The 14,273-nt window shown below is 34.4% G+C and overlaps 1 protein-coding gene across 3 annotated transcripts in view; it reads left to right on the forward strand.

The window, feature by feature from the left end:
• Positions 1-14,273, forward strand: part of LOC150107659 (calmodulin-binding transcription activator 2-like) — a 790,456-nt gene that overhangs the window by 519,674 nt on the left and 256,509 nt on the right. For all 3 annotated transcript variants that reach the window (XM_090391992.1, XM_090391993.1, XM_090391994.1), the window contains one exon: positions 8,822-8,948. In XM_090391992.1, coding sequence (XP_090248118.1) covers positions 8,822-8,948 — 127 coding nt within the window. The remainder of the gene's footprint in view (positions 1-8,821; positions 8,949-14,273) is intronic.

Raw genomic sequence — 14,273 nt, forward strand, 5'->3', positions numbered from 1 at the left:
AGGAGACAGCTTGCGGGTGTAGCACGGAATGAGAAGTTAGCTGGAAAAGAGATCAATGCAGCTTATGGGATTTTCAAAAACTATTTAGTAGATGCAATGTCTAAATGTATTCCAAGGGTGAGAAGGTTAAATAACGTAGGTGTGAGATGGACGAATAAAGAGATTAAGCATGCGATACAGAGAAAAAGGGCATTGTGGAGGCAGCATAAGAGAAATGGAAGTAACCAATTTCATGAGGTCTACAAAGACCAGGCAAGGAGGGTGACTTGGTTGGTGAGAGTAGCTAAAGAGAGGTATGAACAGCAGTTAGCTAATGAAGCAAAAAGAATCCTAGGGATTTCTTTCGATATGTAGCCAGCAAAAGAAAGAATGATTATGGAAGGATGACATTGATTGGAGGAAATGGTATAAAGACAGCTGTTGCAGAATGTGTGGTGGAGATACTTAAAGCAGTTCATAAAGATCTTTCAATCTTGTGAATGTGACTTCATGGAGAGATTGAGAGCAGTTGATGATGGGGAGGAGAGACTGATTGTAAGTGAGCAAGAGGTGTTTGGGGAGTTGAGTAAACTACATGTAAATAAGGCTGTGGCACTTGATAATATATCACTGCGTATTCTGAAGGAATGTGCCAGAGAGTTGACACCTGCCTTGACATATTTTTTTAATATGAGTCTTGCACTCGGTCAAGTTCCTAAAGAGTGGAAGGAGGGCAAGATTGTGCCACTTCATAAAGGAGGTGATCGAACTCAAGCATTAAACTATAGGCCTATCTGTGTGTCAGGTGTTGTGGTTAAGTTGTTGGAGAAGCTTGTGAGAACTAGGATCCAGAGTTGGGTTGACAACAATTGTATAATCTTTGATGGACAGCATGGATTTGCTAAAGGGAGGTCATGTTTTAGTAATCTACTTACTTATTACAATAAAGTGACTGCTTCCTTGGACAGAGGAGAAGGATACACAGTAATATACTTGGATTTCGCAGAGGCTTTTGATAGAGTACCTCATGATAAGTTGACAGTCAAACTAGAGCAGATGGGGTTGGATATTAGATCAGTGCATTGGATTGGAGACTGGCTATCTGATAGGTATCAACAAGTTGTGTATGGGAGTGCGATATCCAGAAAAAGGAAAGTCACTAGTGGTGTGCCTCAGGGGTCTGTTTTAGGGCCATTACTATTTAACTTGTATATTAATGATATTGGTGAAGATTTGGATGGAGATATTCAGTTGTTTGCAGATGATGCAAAGTTGGGACGAACCATAAAGAGTAGTGAAGATGTTGTGGCCTTGCAAGAAGACTTGAATAAATTGAGTGATTGGGCAAGCAAATGGAGATGTGAGTTCATTGTTGCAAAATGTAAGGTTTTGAAATTTGGAAAACAAAGATTGGATGCAGAATTTATGCTTGGTGAGAATATATTGTTGGAGGTAGAGGAAATAAGAGATCTGGGGGTGATAGTGGATAAGGATCTAAAATTTAGGGGACACATCGCCAAAATTGTGAAGACAACACAAAGACTTCTGGGAATGATGCAGAGGACCCTGACGTGTAGAAGTAGGGAGATTCTTGTTCCATTGTATAAGGCTTTGATTAGGCCACACATGGACTATTGCACCTAGATTTGGTCACTGGGTTTTCAGAAGGATGGAAGATTGGAAAGGATCCTAAGGCGACTGACTAAGGTAGTTTCTGACCTCTGGAATGTTGAGTATGAGGAAAGATTGAGAAGATGTAATTTGCAGAGTCTGGTGGAGAGAAGGAAGAAGGGAGATATGTTAGAGACCTACAAGTTTATAAGATCAATGGTGGTCTTATAACAACCTACAGAGAATAGTGGGAGATCAGGGGAGAAACAGAGGTCATCCCTGGAAACTGTATAAAGAGTGTGTGAGTAGGGGAGTGAGAGGCAGGTTTTTTTCGTGCAGAGTTGTGAATGATTGGAATGCTTTGCCTGAGAGTGTGGTGTCTGCAAGGAGTTTGAGTGTGTTTAAGACACGGTATGATGAGATGTGTGTGTGATAAAAGGACCTCCCAGATGAGTCTTTGACTCCATGAGGTCTTAAGAAATAATAATAATAATAATGTAATTCATTGCGAGAAAAATCATTCGCAATTTTACGTTGAACCGAAAAGAGTCAAAACCCCAAAAACAAGTCGCCTGGCATTTGAATAATTAGTTAGGGAAGAATTCCAACATTTAAATATAATTTCCTGTGGTGTTTCTTCCATAGTTTCCTCATTTTCTTCAATTTGTGCTACCATTTCCTGAAGTTTTTGCACCCAGATGCTTTTATTCTGAATTTCCAGAACTCCATTTGTAGTTCTGCAATTGATATTCTGGGAAAAGCTTCAATATCTATTAATTTTAAATCGCAATTTAACGAATGTAATATAAATTTCATCATGCTTTTTAAAATCTTGAAATCTGCTTGTAAATGAATCTAAAATTACAGTAATCATTTCAGTGAATATTTTGCAATAAACTTTTTCTTGATTTCAATTCAATCTATAATTTTTTAGATTTTCAAAATATATAAATTTTTCTTCAGTAACATCTTCCAAAAGCATTCTTAGTTTCTGTTCAAAGGTTTCCTCCAGTAATTGTAAGACTGTGTTTCCCTTCCCTTGCAACTTCAAATTTAGCTTATTAAAATGTTCTGTCATATCAAGGAAAAAAACAAAAATTTTGTATCCATCCGGGATTACTGAGAAGTTCTACATGATTTACGTTATAATTTTTAGTGGTTAAGAAAACTATTACTTCTTTTAACCACTGAAAAAAACATTTTAATGCTTTTCCTCTTGCTAACCATCATGCAGATGTAAATGTCACTAAATCTTTATGTTGACTACCTAGTTCCTCTAAAAATGTGTCAAAAAGTCTGTGATTCAATGCCTGAAATCAGATTAAATTGATCATTGGCACAGCAACATCCATCACTCTTTTTAGTTCTGGTAATAATCCCAAAGAATTTGCAACTAAAGCTTCCTGATGCAAAATGCAATGAAATGAAATAACTCCATGTGGAATACGAGTGAGAATAATTTAACAAACCCTTTATTTTTCGCAATCATAGAATGCGTGCCATCGATCGCAATGTATACTATATTATTCATATTTTTATTTTTATTCTGTAAACTTGTTAGAAAGTTTTCTGAAATATCTTGACCTGTAGTGTGTCCTTTAAGTGTTAGCAGATCAAGAAGTTCTTCTCGAATACCAGAAGATGTGATATATTTAACTATCATGCAGCATTGTGCCATATTGGAAATATCATTTCATTCATCAACTGCAATAGATATAAAATCAGCAGAATTAATATCCATAATTTGCATATTTGAAACTTCTGCAGAAATTGTTACAATCCCTTCCTTGACAGTTATAGCCGAAAGAGGTAAATCTTTAATTTTTTTACATACCTCGTCCTCATTTTTCATATCCTTAAATAGAATTTCAGAGACCTTATACATGTAATTTTTTAGAAATTCACCATCGGTAAAAGGTTTCCCACTTTTGTTATTTCAAGGGATAACAAAAAGCTTGCTTCAGTAGTATTCGACAAAGATTTCGTCCAAATTGACAAATTTCTTTGCTGAAGCAATGTTTTCTTTTGTAATTCTTCAATAGCCTTTTTTTCGATTATCACCCTCAGGTTATTTTTTACTGATGTCTATGTTTTCCTCGAAATTGTCGTTCGACATTACTTGATTTGTTATTTTGAAGTCGTAGATGGCAAATTAAACATTGTGGATTTCCATTTACTTCTATAAATGCAAAGTTCTCTATCCACATTTTATTGAATCCTCTGTTTTCTTTGATTATGTTTCTTTTTCTTGAACTCATATTAGGAGGGTTATTATCACAAATTTACCTGCAAGTAAAAACACAAATTCAACATAATAAAAATTAATTTGTGCATAACATTACCTGACACTAAATTAAACACCAGTTTAGTACCACAATAAATAAGTTAACTAACAGAATATTTATTTTGACAGTTAAAATCCATATGCATCTAAAAACCATGGTGTTTGACAGGACAGTTGATCAAGTAGTTAAAATTTTCGCTGTGCCACTAGTGACTTTAGGCAGGGTTAACATTTAGCAGTATTTCAAATGTAACATAGTTGTCAGTTGTTCATGTCATAAAATTTCATGCGTAACACACGTCACATGCATAGTATCTAGCACCACGAATAGGCCGTATCAAAAAAACAATATTTAGTTGTTTGTATTAATTATGTATCTTTTAATTCAATATAAAAGAGCTGCACTTTGTTCAGCCAAGAGCTGCATGCGGCTCTGGAGCCACCGGTTCCCGACCCCTGCTTTTGATCATTGCTTATAGAAAATACCTCAGTCTCTCTCTCTCTCTTCCAGCTTTGTCATTGGAATTGTAAATGGGGAGCTATTTGGACTTAGACATTAAGGTAATTAGGAAAGTGTTCTCTGTTAGGGTAGTTTGGATTGCATGAATTCAAGCTTTAGGATGAGAAGTCAAAGAGGTCAAAATGATTTTCAGGGATTGGAGAGCAATAGAGATATAAGATGAGTGATATGCAATGAGGTAAGCCACAGTGTTAGAAGGTGGAGATTATGCATCCTCTGGCAACAAATATCATATTGCACAAAAATATCAGTGCCATTTATGTGGCAGAAGGAATCACAGAAAGTGTTGTTTGGACAATTAAGATGGACTATTGTTACTTAAGTATAAAGAGCTAATAAGCTTCGTTTGGAAAATACCTAAGAATAGCGATCTGAACTTCCCCCACCTTTGCAACGAGTTGCCCGGTATTGTACTACGTACTAGGATCACTTGCATTGGCTAACGCTAGTGTCGCCGATACTTTATAGTTTACTATATTTGGCAAGAAACTCTCTGATTCCAATCTTTGAATTTCTTATTCGGTTTTAAAACTATGTGGGATTTAATATCCCCTTAATTTAAGTAATGGACTATTGTTGTTGTGGAAGCAGTTTGGGATTTGGTCAAAAACAGGAGATCATGTGTGGATATCCTGTTTATTAGCTTAAAAAAACTTAAATGGTGATACACATCATTTAAGCTTATAGTCTGAATGATAAAGTGAATATGGAACAATGTTTTTTTGAGTTTTTGAGTTTTTTTTTTTTTATATTTAAAGAGTTTTTTTTTTATATTTTGATTGCAGAAACACTGTATCTATGGATTTACTATCATGTTAGTGTTCAAATGAATATATTTTCTTTAAAATCACCTATAACTCATTAATATGTAAATCAAATAATAACAGCCTACAAATGGAATGCTGCTTTATTACTCTATTTTGTAGCATTCATTTCTTGGTTTAGTAAGTCATGTCAGTGTATGAATTGTTCTATCATATAAGACAACCAGTCTATGAATCCCACTGTTGTTTTAACATTATTATTACTGACAATAAGTTATTCACATAAATTACATCAAGACTGTGTGACAAGACTATGGTTTCAAATTACAACCAGAATTTGTATACAAAGCAATAGTTAAGGTAGTAGAGAGGCTGATAAGCTAGAATTTAGGATTATGTTGAGAATGCAGGATTTTCAAGGACTACTATGAATTTGCTAAAGGTTGATAGGTGCAGCAAAAATGTAATGCTTGTATTTATGTACATAGAACAACTTGATAATAAAAAATGTTTAGTAAAATGGCTATAACAGAATATTGATCAACAAATTCCTATGTCACCCCCCACATACACACAGATAACCAAATGAACAAAACAAGTTTTCAGAGGAGCAGTGATTCTCCCCTATGTTGAGTTAGTCATGCACAAGATTTTCAAAGTTGCTGTCTCAACAGGGTATCAAAGTCGCCTCCAAAATCTCCCTATCTATCATTTAAGAAATCTGGCATGTACGAGATCACCTGCACCTATGGGATGTGTTATGTAGGATAGACAGGCAGGCTTGGAGAGATAGGCATGTCAGAACATGTCAGGGATATGCAGGAAAAAATAGAAAACACAAATCAGGATTGGCAGCACATACAATGGAAACCAAACATGAAGTACTGTGGCAGTGAACTGAAATGTTCTGCATAGATTACAGTTTCCACTCAAAAGTTTAAATATGGCTGAAATGGCCATAACAGTGCAACAAGAAGCAAGGCATGATATTACATCAGGTCTAGACTTCTCTTGTAAAACACCTAAGTAGCATGTAAGACATGCCAGTAGCACACACTAGATGCTGCCAACCATCAAGTGTCAACTTGGTATATGTGTGTGTTCTATTGTTAGTTTCTCTTTTTTCAAATATTTACATTGTAATCATTACTTGCTTATAGCTTAATTTGCATCTACTGATGATGTGATGCAGTTATTTCACAAAACTAGTGAGTGTCTGAACATACATTTTTTTATTACGAAGTTGTTTTGTGTGGTTAAATACCTGCATTACATTTTCCTCAGACCATAGAGGCCTTCATAACAAAAGGTTAACAGATGTTTGGATAAGTGAAGGGAATACATGAACAGTAGTAAATTAAAATTTTTAAAAATACCTTTAAGAACTTGTCACATGACAGCTGATATTTAAATTGGAACAAGTGGAGTAAGAAATTGGCTGTTTGATAGGTAGCAATAAGTTGTATATGAAATATTCTAGAAGAGAAAGGTTCCTAGTGGTAAGCTAAAAAGGTCTGTTGTAGGACTGATGTTTCAGCTGTATATTAATAATATCAGAAAAGGGTTAAATGGGGATATATAACTATTTTCAGATGGTACGAAGTTGGGGAGAGTTGTGAGGAATGTAGCAGATTTGGCTCTGCAGTTGGATTTGAATAGATAACAATTCATTGTTATAGAATGTAAGGTTTTGGAATTCAGAAGATGATGGGATGCTGTATATCCAGGTGGTGGGAATGTTTTGCTGGTGACAGGGACACCAACAATACATTCCCAATTTAAGATCTTGTAATACAGATCTTAAATACAATTTAAGATCTGTATTACAAGAAATGTGAGAACAATACAGTAGATTATGAAAATGATGAAGAGGACAACGACATGCAGAATGGAGATTATAGTTTCACTGCAACGGTTTGATCAGGCCACATTTGGACTACCTTGCAAAGATTTTGGCCAAAGATCTTTTATATAGAGTTGTGGGGGACAGAAATAGAACAAGTTGTATAAAGGTATTGCATAAGTTATTACAAGGAACAGTTTTTTTGCTTAGAGAGTGGTGGATAGTGAATGCATTGTCTGAAAATATGGAAACAGCAAATAAGTTTAAGGCATTGTTTGACAATGGAGACCTACCATCATGAGTCTTTTAAGGTCTGAGGATAATGATAAGGTTACTTAATATTACATATACAGTTCATTTACTGTTAGTTATTCAACTATCACTTGCTTCTTTTCTTAAGATCATCATGAAGTGCTCATTAAATAATCATTTTTATTGGCCAAAATCTCTGCTGATGGAAGGGGTAGATAAGCAAAGGAATTAGAGTGGTGGTTCGAAATTTGAAGTTTGAGGGACATTGCAAAGGTGGTGAAAGCATCCCAGAGGATTGCTGAGATACTGAGATGGACAGTGACCAGTAGAAACAAGAAGTGTTTCCATTGTTTCAGATCCTAATCAGATCACATTTATATTACTGTGCTCAGTATCTGGTCACCAAAATTTGAAAGGGATGAAGAAATTTTAGAGAGGGTACGAATGATAGATAACAAAAATGATATCAGAACTGTGAAACATTAATTATGAGGATAGGCTTGAAGGTATTTAATCTGCAGAATTTGGCAGAAGGAAAAATGATGCGATTGAGGAATGCAGATGTTAAGGGGTATTTACTGAATGGATATTGGAGAGATTGTTCATCTGGAAGTTGTATAAGGTGGCAGAGTAAGAGAGTGAGAGCAGTTTTTTTTGCATGAAGAGTGATTGGAGCTTAGAATTCATTGCCTGAGAGGGTAGTCAAAGCATGCAAACAGTGAATGACTTTGAGTAGTTACATGATAGACTTTATATCGTCTAAGGCGGACCTCCTACAGTGTCTCATGACTTCATAGGGATCTGAATAATAATAAATAATAATGCTCTTGAAGAATAATTGTTTCCATTTCTTCAAGGCATGGGCATCAATTTGCAGATGATTTTGCAACAGGATGAAGGTTGCTGAATTGAGAAAATTCAATACTGAATATTTCTAACGAAATAGTCCTCTTGTATCTATAAGCAGTATCCTTACTTTTCATCTTTCCTTTATGTGTTAGTCTTGTTGGCCTAGCATGGCCGCAGTATCCTTACTTTTCATCTTTCCTTTATGTGTTAGTCTTGTTGGCCTAGCATGGCCAAGTAAATTAATTTCATAGAAACTTAACGAAACCTATGATCGTGGGTGGTCAGTCCTATCTACTTAGTCTGCCATGCCTCTCAGTTGTGTGTATTCTCTGATTGGTTTGTCCATTTGAGGAACCGTTACTGTTGAAGAATTGAAACAAGATGTCTTAGCAGCAGGGATTACCTTCATTGAACAAACTAGCTGGAGGTTTGTTCAAAATCTCCAAATTCCCTCTCTTCATCAGTTTCTTGGAATATTAAAGGAGATAAATATTAAATTCATTATGGTGATGTCACCAGTTGTTAAAGACTTAATAAGGAACATTTAATGTACTATTATTAGTAGATGAATATTAATTTTGAATCACTTTTAATAACCTCCATACAATTCCATTTTTATAATAAATTATTTGAATATCCCAAATTACTGAAAATATTCGGATTCTTAATTCAAATATTATCTCAATTTATTTGTAATTGCTTTTTTTTTATTTTTATAGGGAGGTATTAAGGTATTAGTTATTGGACCATGGTATTCATGTTCCTCTCCATATACTATCTTGTTTGATGGAGTTAGTGTACCAACTACACTTGTACAGAGTGGAGTACTGCGATGTTTTTGTCCAGGTTAGAATAAATTTCTGAGTAGTAACAAAGCAGTTGTGGATAGCATAGTATATCAAAATAATTAATCACAATATTATAATTATATAACGTAGGAAAATTATTTAACCACCCACCTGGCCATGTAGATGAAATATATCAACTATTGTGTCATGCAGTATGCTTGATATCCATTCAATGGTACACTTTATATCCATGTTTTGCTTAACAGTGAAATACATCATGGCTGGTGGGATAGTTGAGCACTGTAGTTACCCATTACTCAAATACAGATGTTTGCACTTGTTGAACAGGAGATTGCAAGTCAGTTCAGTTTCTGCTGCTATATAAAGGCATTTTTTTCCTTTGTCAAGAATTGATTATGTGAAACAACCAAAAAAAAAAAAAAAAAAAAAAAAATCAAGTATTAAGTTTAATTACTTACTAATCACTAATCCTTTTGTGGCAGATATACTTCACAAACATTAATGCCATGGTAGTGTTCTAACCCAGAGACTGAAAGTTTCTTTCTCTAAATCCAGAGTAATTTATTAAAAAAGGGTGGCACACCATTTGGCAACTCCTATAGGTAGAGATGACCTGCTAAAGCTTCTGCCTGGTATCTCAACTTGGGCCTGGCTCCCACTGAAGAGACCTCAATAAAGGTCGAAACTAGTCTGGGTAGTGGCCCTTCCCTTAATGCATAACATTAGACATATCCGCAAGGAGATGTGTTTTGCATTAAAGGAGGTACTGAGACAGGAGTGTTGGTATCTTGCTCCACCTTTACAACGAGTTGCCTGGTGTTGTACCACCTTACCCCAGTCCTGAAGATACTTTCAGGCGCAAACTTTATTTGCTCACACTTGGATAAAGGATTAAACTAAATTTATTATAAAAAAAAAAAAAAAAAAAAAAAAAAGAGTAGAGATGCTATTCACTTGGCCACTCGAGCCAGCAAGAAATTCCACTTTGGAACAAAATTCATATACTACAAGACTAATTCTTCACTACTGATGTGGATAACACCATTAAGCTGCAGAGGAACAGCATAATAAATTAACAAATAGAAACTTATGATGATAATTTTAAAAAATATTGGTTTAGGATGAGTCCTTTTTTTATTTGTCTCCCAGACATGAAAGGTCATAAAGTTATCATGCATTAGTACTGTTAGCAGGCTGAAGATTTTTTAACCTGTTAAAAAATTTTATTTATTATTTGTATTTTTTTAAATTTATTTTTTATATGGTCTGGAAACCCCTGCTCTAAAAACCAAACATGGTTGGTTTTTAGTGTGTCTGTGTGCGTGTGTGTGGGGGGAGGATTCCAGGCTGAAGACATGTTTAGATTCAAAAGTGCTCCATAAAAATAAAGCTTTGCTTATCTCTTTATATCAAAGATTGCAAAAGCAGTCATACAAACCATAAGTTCAGAGATAGCATAAACTCCCCAAGCATGAAACTTTTTCAGGCCTTCAATAAGTGAGGCAGTGGTCTCACATCAGGCAGTGAAATTAATCTATCACCTAAAGATAAACACATATATTCACACCCATAGCAGGATTTAAATCCACAGCCTATTCATATGGAGAATGGATACATTAACCACTCAGCTAATCAGGTTGTCAAAGTTCCTTGATTTGGCACACTTACCAAACTTCCCTGATTGAGATTCAGTGTGCTTGTTAATGTCCACTGAATTTTTAAGAAGAAGTGTGAACTCCCACTCACATGTGGTTATAACTGTATAGTAGTATGTTAGTACCATGGAAGGACGTAGTTTTATTTATAAATTTTTAACATTTTAAATCTGTTTTGTTCATAATCCAGAAACCTTGCTTTGCAGATCAGAGCTTTAGAGCATTTGGACTTATGAAGCTTTTTTGAATGATTTTTATTTCATTCTGGCATATCCTCTTTCTGTAAGAGGCAACATGCTCTGCAGTCCCAGATCTGTCGGACAAGAGAAGAGGAATCTTGTGTAATCTGTAAAGATACCTGAATTCATTCAACATTTTTACATAATTTATTTATAAAAAATTTCATTATTATGTTGATTATTCATTTACAACTAATAAATGTTACTAAACCATCACATTAAGCAATTGTTTTGTTCATATTATATGAAGTAAATGAAATTGCTTTGATTTTTGTTTTGTTATCAACAGCAAACTAAGAAGACCAATTAAGCCTTACTGTGTCTTTGTAATATCAGTGTCATTGATAGAGAATGAAATGTAGTTGCCATAGTTTCAGTGTAGCAAAAAATTAGTGTAGTGTGCTTGCCTCATAACATTGCTAAAGCCTAAAATATTTATAGATGTTTTTGCACTGAAATTCAGTCATTTTGTTTCAGCTGTGTTACAAGTAGTTCTACATTTTCCACAATAGATGAACTTCGTAACTAGTTGTTCACAATATTTGGTTGTTATGGCATCATGCCATGCTACTTTGATAATATTATATGGATAAATTATGATACAAAAAACACTTGTGTTATTTGGAAGTGAAAAGAATCGCTGATGTATATGTGAGAGGAGAATAAAGAGACAGAAGAGATAATACTAAAATGAAGTTGTAGCAAGGAGAATCTTTTTAGGAACAAAAGAAAGGAAGGCCTAAATCATTGGATGATTTGTGAGTTTTTATAGTTAACAAGTCCTTCCTTTCATTGGGTTGTCTTAGAACCAAAAAAAAATGGAAAGACCTATAGCACAACAGCTGTCAGAGAAAAAAAAATCCAAAATAGAAGACTCCCAATTTTTTGTCAGTGTGCTGATGGTTTATTAATGTGTTTAAAAAATATGCATAATATACCTTCTTAAACGATTCAAATGACTTCTAAGGCTGGAACATGCTAGGCCTAAATCCTTGATACGCATGATGATGATATACCTTCATATGAAGTACAATGGAAAAGACTTATGTAGCTAAATTGACCCTGAAGGTATTGATAAAACTATGTAAGTTGTCTGAAACCTGAGTTTGGAGTTTATTCTGTAACACTATATTCAGGATATTGATTTATATTCTTTGATTTTTGTAACTGTGCATGAGTACACTTTTTTTTTTTTAATAAAAATTCTTTGTGTGCACAACATGACTACAGTGACAGAGACACCCACCCACCCACACACAAAGAATTTCTTTTTTCTTATTGAAACTCTCCTTATACAAGTCTTGTAAACTTGCATTTTGAACTATGCAGACTGTGCTTACAAGAGCATTGGTTAGCTGTGTTTTATAACATGCTATATGAATTTAGTTATTTGTATCATATCATTTAACTTCATTTGCAAATATTATTGTTTCGAGAATTTGTTGATTTTTTTTTAAGGTTGGAAAGGATGAACGAATGAGTAGAAATCATTATTTTTTCTAGTTCTTTTATTATGTGCTATTTCTCATATTTATTTTCAAATCCTGAAGGATTTGAACCTTGATTGATTTGTCCCTCTGTATGAGGCTTTGGGCTATGTAACAACCATCCAACCATCTGGGCCATTATGTTTAGATTTGGTGGCCTGAATTTCATGGAGCTGAGAAAGAAGTAGAAATGATTCAGTAGTAGGTAACTATAATAACAGATATGTGAAATACTTGCTATGAAGATAGATTAAAAGTTTGATTTACAAAATTTATTTGTTAGACAGAAGAGAGGAGATATGATAGAAAAAATACTGGTTTCTAATGAGATTTTATATGATAAATGCTGATGAACTATTTCAATACATAGCAGCAGGTAAGAGAAAGGAGAAGGAGGGGATCATCATAAAAGTATACAGTCAGCAAGATTGTGAAGACTTGATTTTTTGTATGGTGAATGGAGCAAAAGTGGAATGAGTTGTCATCATGTAGTATTCTGAGTGCATTATTAGTTTTTGTTAGACCTACATATACCTTCAAACTGTGTGCTAAAGGTGAGATGAACAGAATCCTTGTCTAGAGACCAAAAGTGAAACTTTTTTGTTAGCTTCAGGTCTGTACTGTGCAGTATATTGGTCTCGTACCAGGTGACAAAAACTGCCTGTTAGTGACATCCACAAATGTCGATACTAGAGTGGGATTCAAATCCTTAACCTGATTGGCCAATTAGGCCAGAAATTAATGAGTTGGAGAAAGTGAATGACTTTACAAAGAGGTATGATACCAGTTGTGTAGTTTAGTATGAGCATTCCACACTGAACCCTAGGAATCTGGGAAGATACCCACATAATAACAATATGGACGGTTCCCACTTTACAAGTTCTCACTTTACAGGTTCTTTTTTTTCAAGTATCAACAAAAATCAAAAATATGAACATTAATTGCAAGAAATAAATGCTAAACATTCATAAATGTGGCATTTCAAACTGGACACAGCTATACAGTACAATCTACTTTGTGTGCATTCAGCCAGATGAGAGCATCTCACTAATTCACATAACATAAAATTTTTCATTTTTGCTGTCTTATCTTATTTCTTGTTTATTCTTCTTATTAATACTGTACAGTAAGCCAAAACAAATGAACCCTGTTGCGAGAGATCTTAACTGTTGCGAGAGATCTTAATCAACAGAAACAGCAAAGATAAACTATCAGTGAGTGTGCATTTGAAATGATGAAGAATAAACATGAGAATGAGTTGACATGATGACAACTCATTTTAACACTTATATGACATGAACAGTTTCTTTATTATTATAATTTGCTTGATTTTTAAATGGTATGTTTTCATTTCTTTGGATAACTACATCATTTTAAGCATAAACTGTCATTTTGTTTACTTTATTTAACATTCCAATTTCATTGTTGGGAATATAATTCATTTTATTCTTGGTCTATTGGAACATTATTGGTCTATTGGAAATTAATTCCTATTTTATGACTTTTCATCTTACAAGCTCATGCTATGAACAAATATAAGTCGCTATGTCAGGAATATAAAATGTCATAATTAATATGGTTTTTCTTCTCTTTACTTTTTTTTAACATAATTGTAAATTTTCTTATACAGATAGCTGCCACAAACTTTTATAAACTACTTGCTGGCCTGGTTGGCCGAGTGGATAGCATGGCCACTCTCCAGCCAAAAGGCTGCAGGTTTGAATCCTGCCGTGGGCATGGATGTTTGTGATTGTCTGTGGAAATACCAGTGGTAGATGGCGTTGGTGTAGTTGCAGTCAGTTGGTGATTGAATGGTGGAGATGGAGTTGTAGAACAGGTGCCCTCCCTCGATGAGTCTTTGGGCTCCCTGGAGATGTCAAATAAAAATAATAATACTTGAAATAAATGAATTAACTAGGTTTTTGTTCATTTAAGATAAACATATATTTACTGAACAAAAACTATTTGACCTCTAGGTAGA

This window comes from Typopeltis vanoorti, chromosome 4 (genome assembly GCF_054136105.1).
Source record: "Typopeltis vanoorti isolate ZY-2024b chromosome 4, IOZ_Tvanoo_1.0, whole genome shotgun sequence".
Classification (NCBI taxonomy): Eukaryota; Metazoa; Arthropoda; class Arachnida; order Uropygi; family Thelyphonidae; genus Typopeltis; species Typopeltis vanoorti.